We start from the raw sequence: 27,461 nt of genomic DNA on the forward strand, positions 1-27,461 counted from the left end.
AAATGACTTCATTAACTGGCTGCTTTTCGTGCCGGGGGTGAAGCCACCACAGTGCAGCTCAGGTGGGCGGGAATCTGCAGAGACATTCACCTGCAAGACCCAGCCGAGCGCCAGGCCCTCTCCCCTGGCTTTGGGGTTTAATGGCCAACACTCTCCATCGGCCTCCATCAGAGAAATGGGTGCGAAGGAGTGGGCGAGGGCTTCCTGGACCTCACCTTTCTGCTCAAGGTGAGCAGAGTGTCAGCATCACGACCTCCACTTTCAGGGAGTCTAATATGAGGGAAAGAACAAACAGAAAAGGCAGGGAGGCCGGGAAGCCTTTGCCAACCTGCGCGCCCCAGGCTGAGATGAAACGGCATTGGTTTTGGAGGCATCTATTAAACCTGTTTCCTTAGATGCAGGACTTGCTTTGGGTGTGTATCGTTCTAATTGCCATTTTGTTTATGGTAGAAGAGAAATCCCAGCTGGAGATGCTGTGACAGGTCTGTGCAGGAACAAGGGTCTCACTCAAGACACCGTCATTACCTTGGTTGCTACGTGCATGTTAACGTGTTACTGACAGAGTCCACCCTTACTTCATCCCACAGGGTAGGACGTCGTTCCCTCCCTCCTGGGCAGTTAGGACTGGCCTCGCGCTCTGCTTTGGCCAGTGAACCAGGAGCAAGCGTCCCTCCCGGGAGGGAACCAGGGAGCCAGTGACTCCCGTTTCTCAGCAGCAGATGCGCCCAGCTTGGCGATCACGGAAACAGAAGAAACCTCTCTCAGGATTCCATAGCAGAGCCTCCCCACTGGCCCACAGCGGCAGGTCAGGTGCTTTGGGAGCTGCTCATTGCTTCGGCGTAACCCAGCCTCATGCCGACTGATACACCCTGCGTTCTCAATATGCATCTCTTCCAGTGGTCGTAGAAATGGTTTTAGGTCATACGGTCCCCTGGCCCTCGCAGGACGTCCCGGGCCCCTGGCGTCTAATGGAGATTTCCGAGAGGGAGCTGCAGTGTGCGCCGTGGCCACAGGTGTGAAACCGTGTTCCTACCCCTCCCCCACACTGGCCCTGGACCTGGGGCCCGAGGCATTCTTCGGATGGTGATGTCGTGACCAGTAAATGATGTGCTCCTGCTTCCTTAATGCTCTTCAGAAGCGGGATTAGGACCAGAAACAACCAAACAGGTGTCTCGGGCCTCCTTTGGGACGGTCCCTGGCCAAGGAAGGGGATGTTTGGGGAAGACAGTTGAGAGGAAGAACCGTGTTCTTTCTTTCCGTGTCCCGGTAGAATTCACTCTTCACCACCGAGCGTTCCTCGTCGTGAACCTGGCGAATGTGTCCCCAGGTCCCGACCATCAGAGCCCAAAGTATGTCGGAAGGAGGCCCCTCCTGGAAAGCGCTCAGAGCGCACCGCGTGTGGCCCCGTCCCTTCTGAAGAGCTGCTCTGTGGTGCCCTGAAGGGCCTCATGGAGCCCAGACCGGCCCAGGGCGGGGGGCCCCAGGTCTCTGTGGGGCTGTCCCTCTGCCCAGGGCGTCTTAGCCTGGCCGGATTAGCTCCTGCCTTCCTTCAACCCCTGCCGGGGATCCACCACCAGGATCCCTCCTGGGCTCTCCCAGCACCTTGCACCCCAGAGTCCCCAGCAAGCTGCCCCCGCCTGAGCTCCTGGCTGCATTTGCTCAAGGCCCACCTGGCCCCTGAGGATGTTTCCGTCCTTGGTTGACGGGCACCCCAAGGGTCTGCTCGTCTCAAGGGGGTCCCCAAACATCACAAAGCCAAGTGTGACATGAATGCGTCCAGAACAAGAAAGCTCTGATGAGGGAAGACCCAGGGGGAGGTTGCCGGCCGTCGGTGCGATTGAGAGGGGGAGGAAGTGTTCACACTTCCTGAGTTCTGATTCCTTTAGAAAAATGTTGGCCGCCGACCCACGTGTGTTTGCAGAGGGAGCAGCTGGTAAAGTTCAGGGGCGGGTTTGGATTCAAACGGAGACTGAAGATGTGCCCCGCGAGTGGGGTTGTCAGACACCAGGGGCCCCGAAGCCGGTGCAGGAGGGCGGCCCGGGGGCTCTAGGCTGTCTCGGCCGTCCCTCCCACCCACAGGGAGCGACCCCTCCCGGGGTGACAAGCGTGCCCCCGTCTCGGCACTGGCGACCTCAGGTCGGGGCCAGAACAGCCGGGCAGCAGCCTGGTTCAGACCCCACATCCTGCCCGGACTCCAGGGAAGTCCTCTCCCTCGGAAGCCTGGGTGACCCTGGAATTTGTGGGCTCAGAGAAATGGGGAGGAGGCCTCAGCCTTCCAGCCTCCGGGTGCCCGCTCCAGGCCGTTCGCCCACCTGCAGCCTCAGAATCACAAGTACTTCTGAATCACAGTGGTGGTTTCTACACAAATGAAGGTCCCTGCCCTGGAGACATCTCAGGTCCCTCCCAATCGCAAACATAAGCGGAGGGGATCCGGCTCATCCTGTGGCCACGTGGCCTGGGGTAAGCGGCCCAGAAGGAAAGGCCCCTTTAGCACCTCTGTGGGGTGTAAATGAGTTACCGTGTGATCGGTGTTCTCATTTGTGCACGTGGAGGGGCCCTGTCTGCGCCAGCTGCCCGGGGCTGTCCCCGGCCATCACACGTGTGCCCGAGTGCGCACGTCACTCCCTGGTGTGCGTGAGCGTGTGCCCCTGCGTGTTCCTCTGCCGTCGGCCCTCCTCCACTCACTGCCAAGAGCCCTTGCGATGTCCCCGTGTCCCGGGCCTCCTGGCCACCCTCGCCCTCTCCGCGCCCGGTCTGCCTGACCAACCAGGCCGCCCTGTGACACCTGCCCGTCCGGCTCCCTCGGCTGGAGCGGCAGCCGCCCGAGCTGCACCAGGCTTGGCTCTGCGCTTTTTGGAGTGTCTCCCCTTTTTGGAGAACAGGGGCTCCCTGAGGAGCATGTGCCCGGCAGAGAGCAACGTGCGAGGGGTCAGTACGTGGATGGACAGATGGACAGACACAGATCGTGTGTCTGCTCCTTTCTTTGCCGGGTGCCGAGCGCACTGTCCCCGCGTGAGGTGCCCCCTCCCCCGCCCCGGCGCTGGGAGGGGCCGCGGCCAGGAGGCTGATCCGGCCTCTCCGAGCTGGACTTGCCTGGAGTCACACTGCCAGATGTGGTTCCTGTGGTCACCCAGAGCCACCCTCCCGAACCTTAACCCGGCCTTAAATAGCATGGCCTCCCTAGATGTTTGGAACAGCCTTGCGAGCGCTTTGAGAGGAGAATGAAACTGAATGGGTGAGTCAGCGGAGCGGGAGTGCTCTTAAATGCTCTTAAAATACAGAGAGCAAGAAACAGCCCTTTTGGTAAAATGAAGTAAAATCATAAACCAGATCTGGGGGCCCATCCAGAGTCTCCCCTTCCTCCTGCTGGCCCCCCACCTGCAGAGAGGACGGTGGCGGAGGAGGGAGTGAAGGAAGGGGAAGTGGGGGAAGGGAAAGGAGGAAGGGGGAAGCGGAGGGGGAGGGGGGAGGAGAGGTGGCCTCTGGGGACGGGAGAGAGCCATCTCTCTACCTGAGCCTTAATTGCAGATGATTTCATTAGCTCAGTCCTGATGCGCAGGAGCTAATGAGAGAGAGGCCGGCAGGTCTAAAAATAGCAGTCCCGCTCCTTGTGTTGTAAAGGGTCCCCCCAGGGCCCGCCCCCCTGGCCTGCTGCCAGCCTCCACTCCCTCCTCACCACCTCACGAGGGCCACGTCCAGATATGACAGGAGCCCAAGAGGGGACCTGGCCCCAGGCCGCCAAAGCCGGGCCCGCAGAAGGAGAAGCTCGTGGGCGGAAGGAGCCGTGGAGGAGCTGCAGACCCACCCTGTTCTTGTAGCAGCTTGTCTGGGGCGACCGGGTGCCGGGGCGGCGCCCCAAAGGAGACTAAGGCAGAAGAGCAGCCAGGCGCCCGTGGGGTGACCGCCAGACGAGTAGGCTGCCCACTGAGCCCCGCCGGGGACTTGTCCACCCGGGAGGGGCCTTCGGTTTCCTCTCGGGAACCCCTGGCCCCGATGCTCCTCAAACAGAGATCACTTTGGAGGCTGCCGTCCCCTCTCTATCTCTCGGTGCCCTCACCGGTAAAACGGGTGACAGCTGTCCCTGCCCGAGCTGTGGGGACGGCGTATGGTGTGGGCATGGAGTGTGGACCAAAGCCTGGCAGGAGCCGAGAACTCTCTAAGCAACTGCAGCCGTTATTCTTACAGTGATCACCATTATTATCGTCACCAGGGCCCCTGAGAGACGTGCTAGCTTGCACTTGCCCGGCTTAGAAACGGTCATTCATTGCCAGCAACACCGGGGGCAATGACACCTCCACAGCCGGGGACGGTGCAGGGGGCCCCTGGGTGCAGCGGCGGGTGGAGCGGAGCCCTGTTCAGAGCAAGCCTGCCGTCTTCTCCCTGCGTCCGGGGACCACCCAAGCCTTATCCTCTCTCTTCATGAACATCATCATCGGGAGAGCAGGACGTTTTGCAGCAGGCCAGTGCCACCCTCTCCCAGGCATACGAAATCACAGCCGCAAACCTGACCCGCCCTTGTGGATTGTCAAGACTGTCAGTACGCGTGCGGCTACGTTTCTCATGGTGGCTTGAAACGTAGGTGTGACCGTGTGTTTGTGAATGGACACCTGGGTATGGTTTTTATATGTAAAGCTCTTGGTAGCAAGAGCTGATGGAAAGAATAGGGGGGCCTCGGAAATAACTGAAATGACGTAGCTGTTGGGAGGAGTGACGTTGTTTAAATAACGCACGCGCTTCCCTCAGCCTGGTCTGTGTCCCTGGGGAAGGGCTCCAGGGCAGGGACGGCCTCGGTCACGTTCACAACCAGAAGGAAGGGGGCGCTTCTGGCACAAAACTGGGGGCCAGGAGCCCCCTCACCCTCAGCACTGGCTGTGCCACACGCTGGCCGTGGACCTGAGGGGGTCCGGTAACCTCTGTGAGGCTCGGTTCCCTCTTCTGAACCATGGAAAGCCCAGGACTCCTGACAGGTTTGTGAGATTCAATACGACACGGTGCTCCAGGTGCCTCGCGGGACACCTGAGTGACAACCGCGTCAGGAGTGAGCGAATGAAAACTCCGAATGTTCATCAGTTCATGAAATGTTGGTCTAGATCTTCAGTAAGATCACAGACTTCTTAACAGTCAAAAACCACCCCCCATTTTTCCAAAGAATCAGATGGACTCCTGGAATCTTGGACGAGAGAGTAAAGGTCCGGGCAGGGCCATCCCCTCCAGGGTCCTCAGGAACCCCCAATTCCTGGAGCACCCCCGACCACAGCCTTGGCCGTTAGCACGGCTCCCGCATCCCCGAGATGGAGCTGTGGACCAGATGGCCCTTCCTCCCTCCAGTGACGCTGGGCCCTTGGGGGAAGAACATTCCTCCCAGCCCAACTCTGAACATAGGAATGACACGCTTGTTGTCAGCCATCCTCTGGCTGTGAGCACAGCAGTGCAGCAGGGGGCCTGGGCATCTCCCACGCCCGGGCGTCTTGGCGGGTCTGCGGCCGGATTCGCCGCCGTCACCCCTGCTGGCTCTCCTGTGAGTGCGGGTGGGAGGGTTTCATCAGAGGTGCCACCAACTTAAGAGCCACGAGCTCCGTTGTGATGGGGCGTCAGTGGGATTTACTAATGAGGAGCTCAGACCTCCGTTCTGACTGCCACTCAGGAAAGACCTTCTGCATAAATAACCCTTCTCAGACCTGGAACCGCTGCCTGCCTCCTCCACCCAATTCCTGTGTCTCCCGAGATTCCTGCATCTCTGTTTTCCTCAACAAAGGACTGTTAATTAGTCCCAGAACCTAGAGAAATCCCTCTCCTTAGGTGGGCTCAGAACCGTGCTGAGACTGAAGCCTTGTGGTGCAGTCGTGGCAGGGCGGTGGGCGACGAGCTCTGCTTCTCCCATCAGCATCCCCGTCTTCACAGGGTGCGTGAATATTAGATTAGGACCCCAGGAACTTGTCAAGGCCACACTGGGAGTGGGAGTCACGCTGGAAAACAAGTCGCTCGGACCAGGGCTCGTGGTTGTTGCCGCTACGGCTGATGTTTCCTGGACAGGGAAATGGATGTGAAATCGGGTGTTGGATCACAGCGCGGCATTCATTACCAAGGAAACCCAGAGGGAGAGGCAGGTTTCACGCTCCCTGCCGTAGACGAGATGGCATGAGACAGGTTTCAATGTTTTGCTTTAAGATGAGACTTTTAACATTTCTGAGACAGAGTGTTTTCTCTGGAGACGATGTGTCTAATGGCTGGTGAATATCCATTTTCTTAATAGATGTTACATTTTAGAGCAGTTTTAGATTTCTGGAAAAACTGAGCAGGAAGTACAGAGTTGCATGCACTCCCTCTCTCCCTGCACAGATTGCCCTGTTATTAGCATCTTGCATTGTTACAGTTAGTGGGGAACGTTGTTACAGTGGATGAACCTGCACTGCCACTCATCATCACCCAACGTCCATAGTCTACCCCAGGGTTCCCTCCTGGTGTTGTGTGTTCCGTGGGTTTGGACAAATCTGTAATGAGACCTGTCCATTTATTACCGTGTCGCCCAGAGTGTTTCCACCACCCTACAGATCCTCTGTGCTACCTGTTCATCCCTCCCTCCCCTCAACCCCTGGCAACCCCTGATTTTTTTAGTGCCTCCATAGTTTTGCCTCTTCCAGAATGTCATGTAGCTTCTTCAGGTTGGCTTCTTTCACTAAGTAAAATGCATTTACGTTTCCTCTGTGTCTTTCCATGGCTTGAGAGCTCCTTGGATATCCATTTTTGAAGCTAAGAGAAATGGCATCTGTGCCTTTTCCAGATTCTCAAGCAAATCCTGGGTGCCAGAGGACCCCGGTGGGAGGTGCTGGGACTCGTGCTGAGGAGGGCTGGCCCAGTGCCTCGTGGCCCAGCTTACTTGGCAGGAGCGGCTGGAGCCACGTGAGCCAGGCAGTGGCCTTGGGGGCACAAAGGACGGCCCCCAGCATCCTGGGGGAAAGGGGACCCTGAAAGTGGGCCAGGGCTGGGTAGGGGAGAGCAGTCCTGCACACAGAGTGGAGGGGAGCGGGCAGGATGCAGGGTGGGATGGGACAGGCTGAGCCACAGACCACGCGGAGGGAGACCCGTGGGCAGTCAGGTGGCCCCCCATGGACACACTTGTACCGCCCAGGACACCTCGGAGTCTGCACCCCACTGCAGCAGGGCTCCCTAAGGGCCCACTCTCTCCCACGAAGTTAGAGGCTCTTCCATGCGGCTGGAGGCCAACGCTGACAACACAGTCTATGTGCGCACGTGAAACCTGGGGGTGACTGAGAAGACGTGGAAAATGCACGGAACCGATTGGAAGGAATCGGCTCTGCTCTGCGCCCACATCGCTGCAACGGGAGTTTGGCGAAGAGGCACAGAGGAAAGCGTGGGGGGAAGACTCCTCGGGTCTGAGGTTTCCAGCAGATGCAGACCTGGCCCTGGTTCTTGCCGGAGCCTTCTAAACAGATCGTGAAGGGACTCGGGTGAAGGGGCATGTGACTCCGCCTGTTCCCGGCCAAAGGCAGGGCCTCCTCAGGAAGGAAGGATCCCATCATGGTTTGAACGCACATCAGTTTTAAGTTTAAAGGCCCAGCTGAGAAGCCAACCACACTCATCCTCATGGACACGTCCTCCGAGAGGCAGGGCGCCCCCAGCCCCATCCTCGCGGGTGACGGGACTGGAGAGTGGCGGGCAACCTCTTGCCCGTGGTGCTGGGAGACGTGCCACAGCAGAGCAAGCCGACCCTGAGCACCAGCCCGGGGGTCCTCTGATGGGCGCACCCCCCTCCCCTGCCCCCGTGATCCGCGTCGGCCCCCGGGGGTGCCTGTCCCCCCCGCCCAGACTCGCGCCGTGTGGGGCTTCGCACAGACGTCCTGCTCATGGAGAGGGTCAGCAGGTACCCTCACACTGTGCTGGAAATGGCGCTTTTCCAACTTGTGTCAGCAAATGTCCGCCTCGGGAATCTGTGCTGAGCAAAATGATGGCAGAAGAAAACAAGAAAACACAGCCAGCCACAGTCTCAGGTGTCCATCCTGGCCTGGGGCAGCTTCCTGAGGTCCAGGCGCGCCCACGGCATCTGCCGGTGACCACACTCAGGCCGGTTGCTCCGGGGGTCCGCCTGGTGGGCAGACCACCCCCGGGCTCAGTAGATGCAGGGGCTCCATCCATGACCGGCTTCCCTGACTCCACAGGCAGGAGGGGTGGGGCCGATGCCTGTGTGCGGTCAAGGGAGATGTCTGATTCGGATTGAGTGGAAAAGAGGCAAACGTAACAACATTTTATGTATAAAGTACACATTTCAGGAAAGAGTCTGGAAGGACAGCCAAGGATGCCAGGTACCTGGGGCTCCAGTGATGCCCCGTCCATCCCAAGGCTGCAGGGGGAGCAGCAGTGCGGGGCCTGCGACAGCCCCTTCTCTGGGGAGTCCACTCAAGCACAACCCCCATGCCCGTCCCACATTAGTAAAACCCACCGAACCTCTGTCCGCCGCTTATGATCACCGTGCACTAGCAGTTCTAAACAATGTCCACCCCGCCCCTGGAGTGGACAGCACTGGAGTTGAATGAAGCTCTGGGGAGAAAGGACTCAACAGCTGAGATAAATCCAGGAAGGCTCCTCGGAGGAGGCGGCCCGTGTGGTAAAGGGTGTTGCAGAGCATTTCAGGCACGGGAAACTGAGGCTGAGCGCTTGGAGCATTTGGCCCACAGGGAGGGGATGAGCTATGGGAGAGTCAGGGTGCAAGTGAGCTTGGAGAGGCAGGTGGGGTGAGAACAGCCCACGAGTCCTCTCAGCTGCACCTGGAGGGCATGGTCTTCGGGGCCACTGCGTTCAAGCTCTGCCTCCATCACTTTCTGGTTGGGAGACTGGAGGCCAGGGACGCCCCCTCTCCTCCTCGTTGCCCATCAGTAGAGCAGAGGAGGATAAAGGTGGTCTCCTCCCTGGGGGTGGGCCGTGAGGGTAAATTTGAGGATACAGTGCAGCGAAAGGCTGAGCTCCGAGTAGGGCTCTCAGTGGCCGCTTGACTGTTCTCCCCGTGGCTTTAGATACAGTCAGGCAGGGAGAGGGGTGCATCGCGTGCTTGGTGCCCACCTCCCTGAAGCCTAGGTCCCCCCCAGGGACAAGTCCTGTTTTGGAGAATCAGTGAGGGAAGAGGCGTCCCTGGGGGCACTGTGCAAAGAGCAAGCCCCCCAGGGCTGTGCTCAAGGCCTCCGCTCGGCCTTTCTCACCTTCTGAGATGGCCCACACCCTGTCTGTGGAGTGTGTTTCTCTCTAAATAAATCCGCTTCTTACCTATCACTTTGTCTCTCACTGAATTCTTTCTGCAATGAGACATCAAGAACCTGAGCTTCATTAAGTCCTGAAACCAGGTGTGTGATCTCAGTTGGAAGACTGTGGGTTTGGGCTGGGTTCAAGTCCCACTCTCAGGTGCACGGTTTCAAAGGCTCAAGTTGATTCCCGCTGAGGCCTCGCACCTGGCAGAGCCACTCAGGACACTCAGTGGGGGATAAGCCGTGTTTATTCAGAATACTCATGGACCTTAGTGGAATTACTTCATTTTTGAGTCTTGACTTCCCTATCCCATCTTTGCTCCCTTTTGAACTCCACAGCAGGTCCACCAATAATGAGGCCAAGCCCGGGGAGGACCCAGAGGCCCTGTATATCACGGTGCTCCACAGGGAAGATGGTCCAGTCCTGAAGGTGCCTTTGATTCCAAATCTACTGCCACAAGCAGAAGCCAGGGAGCACAGTGGGGGATGTGGTTCAGATCAGGCCATCTCTGAGCAGATCGGTGTGATTCTGTGCACAGAGCCCTGGTATGAGGTCAACTCGATTCAACTGCATTTCACTGCTCAGATCACTCTATAACGACATAGTAACAGAAAATACAGAGAATTCAGTAAAGCCACCGTGGAGTCCATAGAGGGGAAGTGGGGTGGGTGACCTTTACCTGAAGCATGTGCTGCCCCTGGGGCTGCCCTGGTCTCCCCTGGCTGCCCAGCCCCTGGCCGGTGCCCGGAGCGTGGAGACGCAGTGAGTGGGGGATGGTGGACGGAAGGAGGGAGGGAGGGAGGCTGACTCCGCCGGGAGAACGTATTTACTCCTCAGCACAGTGCCAGCTACAAGCTCACCTCTGGCTCATTTGATCTTTCTCAGCGCAACTAACAAGAAAAATAATTTAAAAAGCAAAAGGGGGGACTTTCAGCACCACGGTGCACGTCTCCAGTATGCCAGACTCGGGGAGGCACAGCCCCCTGCCCCGTGAATGTCAGCAGGCTGCCGCCAGTGCGGAAGCAGACGCGCGTGTCACTCACGCCTGTTCGCAGCATGCCGTCCCCTCGTTCTTCTCACGGAGCGAGCAATTAAAAATGATGAGGGTAGAGGGTAAATGTAAACCCTCCTGTGGGGGAGCCGCCGGGCTTCCTTTCATGGGTGCCGCACGTTCTCTGCAGACGCTGTGGATAAGCATGGCTGCACCTGTCTGCTGCCAGCCAGCGAGATGGGCGCGGGGGAGAGAAAAATTTTCTAAGCAGGGCTTTGCACCGTCCTGGAAAAAGGAAAGAAGCGGGTCTCTGCTGTTTAGCCGAGGGCCTAATTATGGTGCTGCACAGGCAGCGTAGCGAGTCGGCGTGATCTTCATATCTCAGAACTGGTCGGAGCCAGGACCCCGTGCCGCAGGTTCTAGCACGTGGACTGCAGAGTTTTCACTTACGAGGTGTGCACACCAGCTGCAAACGTTAGGAATGCACAAAATTCTAAGAAAAGCAGGCTTGCCGCACGCTTTGCATTTTGGGCGTCAGTTAACTAGATACTAAAAGTGCCCGGGGCGCTGATGGAGAGCGCTGGTGTCTGTAGCGACTCTGGGCCTGCGTATCGCTGGGCACACTCTACAGTGTCATCTTCTCTCAGCAAATTCAGTTTGCTCATCGATAAAATGAGGGGCTGGAGGAGATGATCTCTGGGGCGCCTTCCAGTCCTGACATCCCAGAGGCTTGTGACACTCCTAGGAGGCGCTGGAGACCCGGTGAAGCTTTCGCGGGTCCCCGCGTGGTGCGGTACCCAGCACACAGACACGCGGCACGTGAAGGCACGCAGGCAGCTTCCAGGATGGCAGCTCAGAGCCCCGCTTCGTGAAGGCTTCATCTCCCTCCCGGGCCCCAGAGCGCTCTCCCCTCCTCTCTTCCAACGTCAGCATTTCCCCGTCTCTTTGGCCTGCACTTGGGCCGGGAGCGGAGAGACTGTGGGGAGGGGAGCTGGGGTTGTGGATCACGGCTGTTTCCAGGGAGGTTTTGTGAAGCTCTGGGCACGTGGGGCCTGAGGGGGCTGGGGGTCTTGAGGGGCAGGAAGCTGAGGCCGCCCTTCTCCCTGTCCTTCCAGCAGCCAGGAGGCAGGGACTCAGGGAGGCCCTGGAAACTGCTTCAGGGTAAAATTCACGTACATAAGTTTCACCACTTCAAGTGAACAACAATGCCGTGGCGCTTAGTACATTCACGTGCTGAGCAGCCGTCAGCTCCCTCTGGTTCCAGAACTTCTTGTCACCCCAAAGGAGACCCCGTGCCCATGAGCAGTCACTCGCCAGCCCCCGGCCGCCACCCAGCTGCACCTGTCTACGCTGGCTGCAGTACCAGCCCTCCCGGATGGGCAAGGGCCGTGGTGACGGCCACCAGGAGGCCCCACAGTCAGCAGACAGCACCCTCGGGGGATAAAGGGAGACACCCACAGGGACGCAGCCGCGCCCGGCAGATGACCCACGGGAGGCTCCCTCGGGGGCCCCAGGACCAGTTCGGGGTGGCTGCATGTCCTGAGGTTTTGCCGGCACTGCTGGACTTGTCTCCTCTCCCCCTCCCCCGCAGGGTCTCCCTGCGCCGTCTCCCTGGGGATGCATCGTTGCTGGGCGGGTGGCTGAATCACCTGGTTGAGGACCCGCCCTGGATTCCTTGCTCTCTTTTTCTTCCTTTTCCCCTTCTTTTCCTGGCTCTTGAATTTCTCTCTCCCAAGCAGAAGTGTGTGCAGGAGTCCTGTGATCCACTGTAGCTAAATTTGGAGGACGTAATTCTGAAGTCACAGCGGTGGACCCCTAACTCAGTTCACTGGGTGTTTTTATGGCTGGAAAAGGCTATGACCTTCTCTTAACATCGGCCCCAAAGGGAGGCCGTCACATCCGCTCAGGACGCCTCCTCAGCGCCACAGGCTGCTGGACCTTCCTAGAAACCCCTGGAGTGACACGGAGGCCCTTCCCTCATGGCGGGGAGTTCCCTAGCCCTGCCCATCTCTTGGAGTCTGCAGGTCATCCCACTGGCTGAGGACCTTCCTGTGCGCTTGTTTTGACTCTTGTTCACCCCAGCAGCCTGGTTCCCGTCACACTGGCTCTGAGTCCTTGACACCCCACACTCCCTCTGCTCAGGACCTTTGCACGTGCTGCCGTGTGGCCTTAAAAGCTCTCCCCTGCCCAAGCTCTCCTCTTGCATCCCTCGGTGCTCAGCAGAAGCACCAGGACCTCATCCTCGGGAAGCCCTCCCGCCGCACATCTGGGTCAGGCTCTCTCAAAACCGGCCTCCTTCCTTCACGCAGAGCCCCCTGCCCCCCGCCAGCCCCTGGGAGCCGCATCCGCAGTGTGACAACTCACTCCCACTCTGAGTCCATCTGACGGTCACTGTGCTTTTTGCTGACTGTTGTGTCCATAAATCAACACGAATGGATGGATGTTGGTGCCCCGGGAGCTCTGCGTGTGCAGCTGCCTTCACCACAGGGCAAGGGGTTCCACCAGGGGAAGAATCGGGGGGCAGCCCTGGGGCAGGGGAGGCCACGGGGGTTCCAGCAATAACTCAGTGGGCCCTCAGGGGACGCGTCGGCAGGGACACCAGGATGACAGACAGAGACTAACATTTACGCAGCGCGAAGGAAAATGCATCTCGATGACAGATGGCCAGCCAGGTGCGCCCCTGCCCTTCATCTGGATGGGCAGCGCCCCAGCCCGAGGCCAGCCAGCCCAGGCTGCCGATCAGCCTCAACACTGCTTCCCGATTTCACGGCGAGGGGGGAGGGGGGAGGCCCCCTGGAAGACGGAGTCCTGCACATAGTTCATGGCCTTCCCACCGTGTCCTGCTGGACGCGTTCCTGGGCGTTGGTCTCTCACGTGTGCTTCTCGCATAGCCATGGACGGTGCTGTTGCCGCTCTAAATGCTGGGCCTTTGCAGCGTCGAGTCACATTTCGGGAGCAGCGCAGACGCGGGCGGGGATCCATTCTTCTCTGGACGGCTTCTCGGGATGAACAGGGCTTGGAACCGGAATCCGTCCTGTCCAAAGGGAGAGGCGGGCGCTGGGGGCCAGGCCTGGGCTGGGGAGGGGGAGCCAGCCCCCAGTCGTGCGAGAGGGTCAGAATGCCAAGTGCTGGCTGACCCCACACATCCCGCAGGGCTCCCCTCCCCATCCCTTGGGCCGGCCCTCTTGGTGACCCCGTACAAGCCTGTGCCAGTCCACCATCTGCGCTGCCATTTCCCAGTCGCCTCCCACCCGGAGCCTCCGCTGTGTGTTCCTAGGTAGATCCCCAGAGCCAGGCACCAGGGGGCCCATAAATGTTTGTGGGGTGAACAGCCTCGTGTGACCTTGGCCCAGTGCTCTGCTCCCTGTCTCCTCAGGTGGGTGACATGGGTACTGGCCGGAGCGCAAGACAAGTTGTGTTTATCCAGCCTCTACGCTGCGCTGGCCCCGTCCGTCCTTTGCTGCTGCTCCCAGAGGCCTGTGCTCAGAGAGGCCACTGCTGGCCGGGTCACACAGCTGGCGTCCCAGCCCCATCCCGAAGGGGCCTGCCGGTGTGGGCGTGGCTGCAGCGCACACCTGCGCCCGGAGCTCACGCTTGCCCTCCTCCTCGGCAGGCATCAGTGCATACACCTCCCCACCCTCCCGGGACCCCGCCCTCGGGCAGGTGTGCTGAGTCCTGCCCCCAGGGCCCAGCCGGCCTCCCCCGGTGCTGGCTGCCCAGGAGCCACGGCCGCCACCCCTCCGAGGGGACGAGGCAGCGGGGGCTGTGACTGTGTGTGTTTAACCAACTGGACCTGCTTTCTCTCGGGAGTCCTCCCATCTCTTGTCACGTTTTTTTAAAACTAGTGGAAGTAGTTAGCAAGCCGCAGAGACGCACAGCAGGGCTGGGTGGTGGGTGACGAGCGCCCGGCAGGCCCCACATCCCAGCCTCGGAGGGAAGGAGGTTCTGTCTTCCTCCAAGCAGATCTCCTCTGGTGGAGCCTGAAGGAGGTTGTAAGCCCGGGGCCTGCACATCCAGGCAGGCATTTTCTCCCCACGAAGTGTGGAAGACCTTCTCGGACCCTCATGCTGGGACCACAACACCCGGCCTGGCCCGCACAGGAGCTTGTGAGCATGCGACGGCCTGGCAGCACCCTTGCCCCTAAAAGAGGATGACGTTTAACCTGCAGAGATAGAGGCAGACTCCAGAAATAAAAAGGAAGCAAGAGGAGGAAAGTGGGTTGCAGAGGAAACAAAGATAGAAAATTGGGCAGAAAGTGCTAAGGTTGGTAAATGCCTCAGCACTGCTAGGTCCCAGCTACCACGTTGCCTCTGAGCTTCCTGGTGGCCAAAGCGAAGAGGGAAACTGCCTTGGGGCAATTCACCAGAAAAAGGCAAATGGGCTTCTGGGTGACAGGAACCGTTCCTGCCCCAAGACCTCAGACGCGTCTCTGGAGAGTCTGCCCCTCAAGTGCTCGCTTCCCTTTTTTTTTTTTAACATCTTTATTGGAGTATAATTGCTTTTCAATGGTGTGTTTCTTTTGTACAACAAAGTGAATCAGCTATATGTATACATATATCCCCATATCTTCTCCCTCTTGCGTCACTTCCCATTTTTATGGCAAGATGTCGTGTTTGTAACCTGAGCAGTGTTTGCATGTTGAGAAATTTAAACCCACGTTCCTCAGGGTTTCAATCGGGAGTTCATTTGTTCAGAGCTGAAGCGCCGTGAGCGCCCCTGGTGTCTCAGAAGAACAAACCTTCCTGATCTTTCCCTTTGAAAGAGAGACACAGCCCAGGCGCGCACAGGAAGGCACTGTTTTGAACTCCCTTCCTTCTGGAAAGCTGGCACCCCAGCACCGCGGGCACTCGGAACGGCCCCCATCTCCCCGCAGGCACCTTCCAGCTCCTGCTTCCTCACTGACGAGGGCTCGGAGTCTCAGACGTGATGGTGAAACCAACCTGTTGGGTTGAGCCATCAGCCAAGCCTCAGTCACACTGAAGCTGGAGGCTGGGTTCCACGTTGTCCCAAGGCCCCCATGCCTCCTCGCGTGGAGGGCCCGCGTCAGACCCAGGCTGGAAAGATGTTAAGAGCAGCTGCGAGGAGAGGCCCAACTTTATCATCACAGGTCACGTCTGGTGGTGCCACCTTTAATGTCCTGCGGGCTCCCGTCCACTGAGGACGCCTGTGCCCTGCAAGGTCCCAGGCTCCTGTGGACGGTGCTCCGAACTTCCTGTTGGGGCAGCTCCTATGAGGGTGATTTTTTTCTCTGACAGCAATGTCCACACTTCCCTCAAATGCCACCAAAGCTGTGCGCCTGTTTTTTTAAAAAATGCAACGACACCATCACTTAATCCTGGAGAAACTCAGACCCTCCCACTACCGTCCAATCCCATTCGTGTTATTAGAAATCTTCTTTCAGAGAACAAAGGGCTTATTCATGTACTTTGGGCTAATCTCCCGGCAATCATAGGACTGTCATTTTTATCTTTGTCAACGACAGTCGGGCATCAGAAATAATTGATCCACTCAGTTTTTTGCTGATTTTAATTTGTTTACCGACGGGGAGGACAGGACTACAAAGGCAGTTTGGAATTTTCCTGTCACTGGAAAAAGAATGTGATTATCCCCCCACTAGGGGGGCATTTCCCTGGAGCCACAGCGCACTCCTCACCTTGGCTGCCCTCAACCACCCGAGGACCCCTGTCTGCGAGCTCTGGAGTCTGTACACACACGGAAATGTCTAGTTTCCTCAATTTAAAGACATTTTTATATTAAACCAACACGTGGGGATTGCTGGGGACTGGGGAGAGTCTGAAGTGAAGGAGCTGAAACAAGGGAACGTTCTGTTACTTATTATTTCAAGGCAGCCAACAATAAAATGTGAACGCAGAGGCAAACACTTATCAAACCTAACAGTGAGGAGCTCTTTTTCGTTTCTCGAATAAATAGTAATTAAATCATGTAAGCTGTAATTTCATGACAGTGAAATTGCTTAAAAACACCAATCGTCCCACCGTGATTGGGAGATACCCACACTTCTATAAACACCAGGTAACTTCATCCGTCGCTTGTATCAGCAGAATGTGACATGGCTGTTGGCGCCTCGTAATTTACCACATTAGGTGGCAGCTGCGAGAGCACACGTGTGAAAAAGGCACTGATGTGATGCCGGTGAATGGGCGGCTTCCGAGATGCCTTTTCCTGCAGGGGGTTTACCAACGGTCCAGGTGATGGAGTCACTGGGGGGGGCTGACAGTTCACTGCCTAATTACTGTTTGGGAAGCACAGCAACGTGCCTGCCCTGCAACGGCAGTAGACCATCCACCTTCCACGCCTGCTTCCAAGTCACCGAGAAAGCTCTCGGCTGCCCCAAGGTCACCAGGGAATTGGTTGAGGGTAAAGAAACTCCTCCCCCCGCAGGGCTCCGACTCAGGTTGAACCCAAAGTTGATAGTGACGGGGAGACGCGTTTGCAGGAGTGAGAACAGCTGTGTTTCAGAGCGAATGAACGTGCATTCATTGCTTGGGGTCGATGTTCCTTTTCCTAAGGCCTCAGCTAATTCCCTACGGGGTAGAGATAAAACCCAGTACCTGAAGGTCGAAAAGTCAATTAAATCACCGCTTTCTCGAAGCTCATTAGAGACCAAGGACCCGCTGCTGGAAATAAGCTGTGAGTGGGCGCCTGCCCGCCAGGCTGGTCCCCAGCGCCCTGACCTTCTCCCCCTCCTCTTGCAGTCAAGTTCAGCAGCTGCCTGGGGACCAAGGGGACACACTATGAGACCGACAGCATGGACTTCAAAGTCGGGGCTGACGGGACGGTCTTCGCCACCCGGGAGCTGCAGATCCCCTCCGAGCAGGTGGCCTTCACCGTGACCGCGTGGGACCGCCAGACGGCCGAGCGCTGGGACGCCGCGGTACGGCTGCTGGTGGCCCAGACCTCACCCACGCGGTCCGGACACAAGGTAAGGTGTGACTACATGCGGGGGGGCGGGGAGGCTGGGTAGGGGTCCTTCCTCCTTCAGGTCACCGAGCAGAACCTCTGCAGAGGCTGACACTTGAGTGGGCGGCGTGGGCTGGGAGGGGGACCCCTGACCTCCCACCTTCCCAGACAGGGCTGCCCACAGGCTCCACCCCCGCTGAGTGTAGTGCACAGCTGTCAGCACCCTTTTTCGGACAAGGGCCCCACAGCCCCGCTTCTCACCGGGCACCTCTCCTGCCTGAGGCTTGTAGCCCACCAGCCCCAGAGGCTCCCAAGACCCAGAGGGACAAGGAGTAAGACAGAGGCCACGTGGCTGGCCTTGCGAGGTGGCCAGAGTAGCTGGCGTGAGACTGATTCAGAGAGAGGGAAATGGGGAGGGGGAGGAGGGGGAGGGGGAAGGAGGGGGAGGGGGGAGGGGGAGGGAGGGGAAGGGATGGCACCCTTCACGTAGACACACACCAGCCACTGTCACCGGCCTCCGCAGCCCTCCCTCCAGCTTCACCTCTGACTCGGTTGCGTGGCCCTGTTGACCGGACAGGAGGGGTGAATTCACTTCCCCTGGTCCTGAAAGGCCTCTCAGCCCCACAGGCCCCAGGAATCCAGGACCAGACCCCTCAGCCCCCAGAAATCCCCACATTAGGTTTCCCGTGCCTGAGGGGGACCAGGTCTGCTTACCTCTGCCCGTCCCGTGTTTTGGCAGCTGCGTTGGCCTCCGCGTGAGGGCTCCCCGGTCAGCAGAGAAGTTGCTGCCCAGCTGACCTGCATGACGGGTCCAGCTACACACGTCCACCTACATGAAGGGTGGACCCGTGGGAAGGGAGACACCCTTACAGTCAACAGGAGGCCTCAGGTCATCAGTGTTATGATGTGTGTGCGGTTCACCAGCAAAAGAAACACACCGGTTAAAGCAGGACAGGCCATCGGGGACAGCGTTTGTGGGTATTCCCTCGGAAAAGGGTTCGAGGGAAGTAGAGGGTTAGACCAAGTTGACCAGATCCCTTTCTGCAAATTTGCCCAGAACCTCACAGGACTAAAGGGCTCAGTGAACCTCAGTGGGAGACAGTCTGCAAGTTTCCCCAAACCTGTTTGACCAAGGAACCTTCTTAATGGGACATCTTACAAGGCAGGTGTTCCGAGGAACCCACTTTGGTAAACAGGGGCTGTGTTTCATGTGTCTTGTTAAACAACACAGAGGTGGTTTTGGTGAGAAAAGGGAAAGTGGTGACTCGGTGGATAGCCTTATCTTGGTGGTGAGTGACCCCGTCGGGAAGGACGTCCTGAGCGCCCTCGCGGGTGTGCTGAACCAGGTGTTGAAACGCGCTTCTAACGGGCGCCCCCCAGATCGTGAGCCTCACCTTGGGGACGTTGAAAACCCTGAGACAGATGGATGTGGTTTTCCATTCCTTCCCGAATGGCCATGACAAATCACACCCTGGTGAGAGGGCAGCGTGGCCCACACAGGGGCCCCTCCCTGTCGGCAGCCAGGCCAGGGACAGCAGTGGGAAGGCTTACATCCCTGACTGTGATGCAAAAACTGCGCCTTGTGGGCAAGGAGTAGGGCTCCCTAACGCCCGTGGATGGCCTCAGATAAAAGGCATTAATTAAAAATATAGGGACTTCCCTGGCGGTCCAGTGCTTGAGACTTTGCCTTTCAACGCAGGGGGTGTGGGTTTGATCCCTGGTTGGGGAGCTAGGATCCCACATGCCTCGCGGCCAAGAGACCAAGACATAATACAGAAGCAATACTGTAACAAATTCAGTAAAGACTCTGAGGATGGTCCACATCAAAAAAAAATCTTTAAAAAAGTAAAAAGAAGATAAAAATAATGACACCTTTTGTCAGGCATGTTAATGAAGCATTTCTGATGCAGTTAATCCCCGAATCCTCCAGAAAGCGTGACTGCAGTTAGTCCTTAGGACACGTGCACCTCCAACCCCACAGCAGGCAGGCCCGAGAAGCACCCGATCTGCAGATCCCACATCCCAGGCCCAGAGCATCCTTGGGGCTGACTTTGTGGGGTTACACCCCGAGCACGTGAAACATGACCCTGTAGGTGGTGGGCAGAGTCTCTGCAGCCCACCTGACCCAGTCCTTCCCTGTTTATTTCATGTCCCCTTCGTTGCTGATGGCTCTCTGCTTCCTCCTTCTTCAAATCCAAAGAGCCCTGCCCTGACTTTCTAGGACCCCACCTAGACGCTGCCCTAAGTGCGTCCACATTGATCCTCACAACATCTCCAGAAGTGGGCGCTGCCACTGTCCCCACTTTACAGGTGGGGAAACAGAATCATGTGACTGCAACCTCTTTGCTGCATGGGAGAACCGATGTTCTGGAAAGGAGTGCAAAAACGACTTTCTAGGGACAGCTGAGCCCAGCATTGTAATGGAGCCTGGCTGGCCTGGATTGTCAGTTTGAATCAAGGCTTCTCCAGCTTACTGGCTGACGTTCTAGGACAAGCATACAACCTCTCTGAGGTTTACTGCTCTCGAAAATGGGACAGCTGTGTTACCTACATCCTATCCAAGGGTTGTTGAGAGGATTATGTGAGATTATGTGAGGTCAGGCAGGGTGCAGGCTCTGTGAGAGCCCTGTCCCCAAAGAGGCAAAACAGAGTTGCCCTTACTGCTGTCGTTGGCATGGTCCCAGCCCTCTGCGTCACGTGCTCATCATGGCCACGGGGCCCTCACCAGGGTGGTGCCAGGGGGACAGGGAGGAGGGTCTGTGTGGGACACCGGGTCACTCAGTTGATGTGCCCTTACAGAGACCAGTGCCAACCTTTGAATAATGTCACTCTGTGTAAATGGGTTAAGGTGATGCCAGATTGCTGGTGTCCTTGGTCGCCTGCCAGAAGCAAACGTAACTCTTCTCCAGTGGAAGGTATCATATACCAGACCTCAGATTACATCTCCTTTTATATACAATGTCCAGCACTCAACTGAAAATGACTGGAGGGACAAAACAAGGTAAATAAAAATCAAGAGGAGGAGCAGCTGATAATCAAAGACCCACAGGGCTCCAGGTAATAGAGTTATCAGACACAGATTTTATCATAATTATGCTCACTGTCTTTGAGCACATTAAATGCAAGATTTTGACAAAGGATTGGAAGATTAAAGAAGAATTAATTGGGCAGTTTAGGACCGAAAAATATAACAAACAAAATTAAGAGCTCAACGGACAGATTTATCTGCAGATTAGACACAGCTGAAGAGAAGATTAATGAAGCAAAAAACATCAGAAGAAATATTCAGGTCAAAGTGTAAGGAGATATCCAGAGAGAAAACACAAAGGAAAGAGTAAGAGATATTGGGAAAATGGTAAGAAGTTCTAACATGAGTATTTTGGAATATGAGAGGGAGAGATAAAATGGAGCAAAAGTAATATATGAAAAAATATCGGCAGAAAATATTCCAAAACTGGCAACAGACATCCAGGCATAGATTCAAAAAGCCCTGTGAACTCTAAACAGGATAAATATAAAGAAAACTGCACGTAGACACTTGCTTAGTCCATTCAATAGGCTATAGCAAAATACCATGGACTGGGGGGCTTACACACAATAGAAATTCATTTCTCACTCTTCTGGAGGCTGGAGGTCTGAATCAGAGTGGCACAGGGTCAAGTTCCCATGAGGGCCCTCTTCCAGATTGCTGCCTTCAGACTTATATCCTCACATGGCAGAGAGCAAAGACAGGAGGCCAGCTCACTCACAACTCCTGTAAGGACACTAATCCTGTTATGGAGACTCCATCCTGATGACCTCCCTTAATCCTAATCACCCCCGAAAGGCCTCACCTCCTAATATCATCCCATTGGGAGATAGGGTTTCAACAAAAGAATTTTGGGAGGACACAGTCCACACTAGGCATTTTAAGGTAAAATAGTTGAAAGCAAAAGTCAAGGAGAAAATCTTGGAAGCAAATAGAAAAGACAGAGCTTCTTTGAAAGAGGAATAATTCGATGTAAAACTGACTTCTCAACAGGAACTATGGAGGTTAGAAGACAATGGAATGGTATTTTTTAAAGTGCTAAAGAAAATAGAATTCTATTATTCAGTAAAATGTCCTTCACGGAGTAAAGGTGAATAAAGACATTTTTAAACAAATAAAAACTGAAAGAATCTGTCACAAGTTGTGTTCTTCAGGCAAAAATAAGATGATTTGAAGTAGAAAACCAAGAATGAGAAGATTAAGTAGATGGGAAAATACCAGTGTATAATTACAGGGTGATGTTTTGTGGGATGTAAAGAAGATGACTCAAATTCATGACAAGAATGGCATAGATTTTGAGAAAGGATAAATGGAGTCAAAGGGATCTAGGATGCTTGTGTTGTCCTGGAAGACGATGGAAATATCAAACTAATATTATACTTGGATGAGACACATCATTAAGAGCCATAGTGATGGATGCCTTACTTTAAGGTGCATATGAAACACTGACCACGACTGACCATAGTCTAGGTCCCAAAGTAAATCTTAACTTCAGGAGTTACCTAAAGTCTACATAGTGTCTAAATGAGCACTAAATTGATAAAAATGTATCTATTATAAAAACAGATATTTATTTCTCTTGGAATTTTCATATAATTCTAACACTACCGTATATGAAGATCTTAAGCTATAGCTGGATAATTTGGTATTAGTAACACAGCGCTGGGCAGGGGACAGCTAAATTCTCCCTCCATTCTAGATGTATTTCTTGTTTATTGTCACCTGTTTAGTCTTCATATTTAGGCAGTATTTTTTAAAACACCCTTAAATAACATAATTTGTCATTTTCCCCGGTAATCAATGTGAATTTTCAAATAAACATGCTTCTTAAACAATAAAAAATAGTCATAGGGTTAAGTTCTAACATAATAGATGGAAAATAGAATAATAAAACTTATCAATCCAAAAAAATGCAAGGAAAGAAAAGTGAAATTATAGAATAGGTGAGATATTTGTCTTTGAGTAGGATGGTAGATTTACAAATATATTATTAATTATAATAATTGAAAATAGATTCATTCATAATTAAAAGAAAATTGACAGGTTATATTTTAAAAAATCCAACTATATGCAGCTTACAAAAGGTACATCTAAAAAGTATAAGGATAAAAAACAAATACCGTATGCTAACACATATATGGAATCTTAAAAAAAAAAATGGTCATGAAGAACCTAGGGACAGGATGGGAATAAAGACGCAGACCTACTAGAGAATGGACTTGAGGACACAGGGAGGGGCAAGGGTAAGCTGGGACAAAGTGAGAGAGTGGCGTGGACATATATACACTACCAAATGTAAAACCGATAGCTCGTGGGAAGCAGCTGCATAGCACAGGGAGATCAGCTCTGTGCTTTGTGACCACCTAGAGGGGTGGGAGGGAGGGAGACACAAGAGGGAAGAGCTATGGGGATATATGTCTATGTATAGCTGATTCACTTTGTTATAAAGCAGAAACTAACACACCATTGTAAAGCAATTATACTCCAATAAAGATGTTGAAAAAAAAAAAGTATAAGGATAGAGAAAGTTGAAAGTAAAAGCATAGGGAGGGAAATACCATGCAAATACTAATGAAAAGGAAGTTGGTGACGAGGGCTCTGTTACTATAAGAATCAAATTTGTGTGCACTTGTAATATGACTTCAAAATATTTGAGCAAAAATTGATAGAACTAAAAGGAGAAATAAATAAGTATACAATCAATGGTAAATTTTAACAGCTATCTCTGAGTAAGTAACAGAACAAGCAGACAAAATATCAGAAAGGAAATAGAAGATTTGGAGCACAGAGTTAAGAAGTCTGACCTTAGTGAGATGTACATAAAACACAGAAACCGACCGCTGCTAAATACAGATTCTTTTCAAGTGTACTCAGAACTTTTACCAAATTTAGCCATAGGCTGAGCCTTCAAGCAAAATTCAACACGCTTCCAAAGTTTAGAATCAAACATAGTTTGTGTTCTTACCTCAGAGCAATTAAGCTAGAAATCGATAACAAAGAAAATAACTGAAAAAACCCCATAGATTTGGAAGTTAAGTAAGTGCCTTCTTATTAACCCTCGGGTAGAAAAGAAATCACGTGGAAATGAGGGAATATTCTGAACTGAGTAATGAAACTAGCTGGATGTAGCTGAAGCCACACCAGATAGAAACGCATAGGCTTACCTACGTACGTTAGAAGATAAAAAGGCCGAAAATCAGTGATGTTACCGTTCATCTCAAGAGATTATAAAAAGAACAAGAAATGAAACACTTTGTGTTTCCACACAAAGGAGAAGATAATGAAACAGAAAATAATAGAATCAACAAAGACAAAAGTTGGTTCTCTACTGAACTGTAGACTCAGTAAGAAAAAAACCCTGCAAATAATCTCTATCTGGAATGGAAAGAGGACGTCGTGACCAATCGCACAGACATTAGAAAGGTCATTTGCGGGCATTATGTACAATTTATAGCAATATATTTGAAAATATACGTGAAATGGATAACATTCTAGAATATAAAATTTACCAAAACTAACATGAAAGGAAAATCTGAACTGTTTTATTATTATGAACAAAATTTTAATTCAAGTTTTTATCACAAAAAAATACCCGCACCAGGATGGCTCCACTGGTAAGTTGTAACCAAGCTGTAAGGAGTTAAAACTCATCTTACAAGAGGGGTCACTTCCCCAACCAAATGGGCACCATGCTGAAACCAGCAAGAACCTTGCCCAAAGCCAGCACGAACCTTGAAAGAACAGTGAGAGAAAGGGTCATTACGTGCCAGTCCACTCATAAGTAGATGGGAAAAAGCCAAAGCAAAATATTAACACACTCAAATTCAGCCATGTTCACGTGGGATATATAATGGCCGCATTCGTCTGTTCCAAGAATGCGAGATTTGCTTTAACACTTAAAAGTTACTCCAAGTAGGTCAACACAGAATAAAGAGTAAACATCACATGATCATCTGAATACTGACTGTTAAATTTAACTTCATTCAGGATGAAAATATTCAACAAGTTAGGAAAAGAAGAGACCATTCTTAATCTCACAAAGCGTGTCCACAGCAAACATTCAGTCTACAGTCGGAATATTCGAAGCCTTCCTTGACATCAGAAATAGGACAAGGACACTCTTACATTACACGCCAGAGCTTCAAGCCAGTGAGGTGAGGCAAGAAAAAGAAATAGGAATAAATAGAACTAGCGTTATGTGTAGCTTATATAATTGTGAATGGAGAAAATCCGAAATAATCTGTAGATAAGTAACTGGAATTAATGAATGATGTTAGTTTAGCAAAGGCGCTGGATATAAAGCAATTGCACCTCTACGGACCAGGAGTAAATAGTTAGAAAATAAAATCTGAACCAGATACCAATTACAATAGCATGAAAAATTATAGTTAGGGCTTCCCTGGTGGCGCAGTGGTTGAGAGTCTGCCTGCCGATGCAGGGGACGCAGGTTCGTGCCTTGGTCCGGGAAGATCCCACATGCCGCGGAGTGGCTGGGCCCGTGAGCCATGGCCGCTGAGCCTGCGCGTCCGGAGCCTGTGCTCCGCAACGGGAGAGGCCACAACAGTGAGAGGCCTGCGTACCGCAAAAAAAAAAAAAAAATTATAAACCTAACAAAAAATTTTCAAGACCCTTACATATTACTGAGAACATTTAAAGAAGATCTTTAAAAATAGAGGGATGTGCCCTGCTCATAACATAAGAGACTCAAAGTTGTGAGGGTGTCAGTTCTACCCAAAGGTTTCCATAGATTCAACACAATCCCAACAAAAGTCCCAGCATGTTTTTTCTTTGCTTGTCTATAGAAGGGTTAAGAGCTGACTTTAAATTTTTAAATAGAAATACAAGGGGCCAAGAATAACCTAGAAGGACACAAAGATGCGAGGACCTGGTGGTTCAGACATCAAGACTACAAGTAAAGCACACCGCTACTGGCGTGTGGGGCCCAACGTGGGCCGCCCTGTGCACTGCAGGGTGTTCAGCAGCATCCCCGACCCCCACCCGCTAGATGCCAGCAGCGCCCCAGCAACCCCGCTTGCACCCAAAGCTGTCTCCAGTCATTGCCAAATGCTCCCCAGGGGCAAAACCGCCCCATCGGAGAACCACTGAACTACAGTAACTAAATGGTGTCGTTTGAGAGCAAAACAAATGGAACAGAATAGCAAGCCCAGAAAAAATACTTAATGTTTTAAAAAATCGTCTTCATGGAGGTTTAACTTTTATTCACCACAGTTCACCCACTTCACATACACGACTGGATGAACCTTGTCAGATGCACACGGCGCCGACACTTGATTTGAGTGGCACCAGATGGCAAAGGCCAGAAAGCTTCAGCCCACGGGTCGCGTCTGACCTGCCACCTGCCTTTTGATGGCCTGAAAGCTAAGAATGGTTTCTGTATTTTTAAATGGTTGTATAAGTGCCTGTATTAATATCCTCGACTTTGCTTCTTGGCCTACAAAGCCTAAAATATTTAACTCTCTGACCCTTTAACAAAAAGCCTGCTAGGCCCTGCTTAGAATAGTGGGTAAGGACTATCTCTTCAATACGTGATGCTGGGCCAGTCGGGTACCCTTAAGGGGAAAACGTGAAGTGACTCTGTACCACACTCCACACCCCAGGTCAGTTCCAGGTGGACTGTAATTCTAAGTGTTCAAGACAAACCAAATGGAAGAGACTATAGGGAGTGATGTGTGGGGAAAGCTTCCTTATACACAACCCACGAAGCACGGGGTATCCAGGGCAGGTCGATGACTGGACCTGGTTACAAATAAGAATGTACTCATCAGAGCCCATACTTAAGAAAGTGAAAAGATAAGCCAGAGCTGGAGAGAGGATATTTGTGACCCTTAATGTCTGACAAAGGAGGCACGTCCAGAATATATAAAGAGAGCCTCAAATCACTACAGAAAGACAGATAACCTAATGACAGAAGAAAAAAGAACACAGGCTGTCCCCCAAAGACAAGAGCCCGTGTGTGGATCAGCAGGGCAAGGCAGATTAAAGGCGAAAATCCACCAGGATGGCTAACCTTAGAAAGACTGGAGGTACCAAGTATTGGTGAGAAGGTGCAGAACCTGGAGTTACCACGTGCTCTCCGTGGGCGTGCACAATGGTGCAGCCTCTCTAGCAACAACGGGCGTTTTCATTGGAAGCTGAATATACGTTTGCCTGGTTGAAAGGAAAACCATTCCTCTTCTCACACTTCTGACACCAAAGGGGTAGGTTTTCCACCCCAGCCAGTTCTCTGACTTTCCGTGGACACCAACTGGGTGTTCTCTAATTTCATTCAGTTCTGACACTCGCAGCCCGGAGTCAGCGCAGACCCCGCACGCTCAGGGTTCAGTCCCAAAAGCCCACCCCCCTTCGGGCGTCAGTTACAAGTGGTGGGTCTCCAGGTTACTCGCTTCCGCCCGGCTCGGTTCCCACGACCCCCGCCTCAGTTCAGTAATTTGCTACGATGGGTTACGGAACTCGGGGCAACACTCACTTACTATCCCTGGTTTACCATGAAGGATATTATAAAGGAACCAGAGGAGCATCAGATGAAGAGTTACTTAGGGCGAAGTCTGGAAGGACCTCAAGTGCAGGCGCTTCTATCCCTGTGGCGAGGGGGTGCACCACCCTCCTGGCACGTGGACGTGTTCACCAACCTCGAAGCTCTCCACACCCCAGAGTTTAGGGATTGTTATGGGGGTTTCGTCACGTAGGCGTGATCGATTAACTCGACCTCCAGCCCCTCCCCTCTCCCCAGAGGATGGGGTGTGGGTCTGAGAGCTCCAAGCTTCTAATCATGGCTTTAGGCTTTCTGGTGGCCAGCCCCCTCCAGGAGCCCACCCAGAGTCACCTCACTAGAACAAAAGATGCTCTCTTGCCCAGGAAATTCCTAGGGGCCTAGGAGCTCTGGGTAAAATACTTCTGTCAGCCCATCACTGCAGGGATTGGTTTTGAGAGCTCTGTGTCGGGAATAGAGGGCAAAGGGCAAATGTGCATTTTGTATCGCGCTGCTGGTTTTAGGCACAAGCCCAACGGAAGTGTGCACACATCCGTGCCGTCAGCTCTGCACCAGAATTCGATAAACCTGAAAGGGACCCAAACGCTCATCCTCATTGCGTTGGATAAGTACCTGGTGGTGGATTCATACAGGGAATTGCTATATAGCAGCACAAATGAACAAAGCAGCAGGATGGGTAAATCTCCCAGACACGTATCGAGGGAAAGAGGGCGGGCACCCAGGCAGGAAAGTGCAGACTGTGAGTCCAGACGTGG

General features: G+C 53.5%; 1 protein-coding gene across 1 annotated transcript in view; it reads left to right on the top strand.

Annotated features, from left to right (window-relative positions):
• CDH4 (cadherin 4) overlaps positions 1–27,461 on the top strand; it is a gene marked incomplete at both ends in the record, with an annotated part of 544,743 nt that overhangs the window by 377,676 nt on the left and 139,606 nt on the right. The window contains one exon of the mRNA XM_082671247.1: positions 16,963–17,189. Within this exon, the coding sequence (XP_082527373.1) occupies positions 16,963–17,189 (227 nt within the window). The remainder of the gene's footprint in view (positions 1–16,962; positions 17,190–27,461) is intronic.

The sequence above is a fragment of the Grampus griseus genome (assembly GCF_964374135.1).
Source record: "Grampus griseus genome assembly, chromosome: 14".
Taxonomy (NCBI): Eukaryota; Metazoa; Chordata; class Mammalia; order Artiodactyla; family Delphinidae; genus Grampus; species Grampus griseus.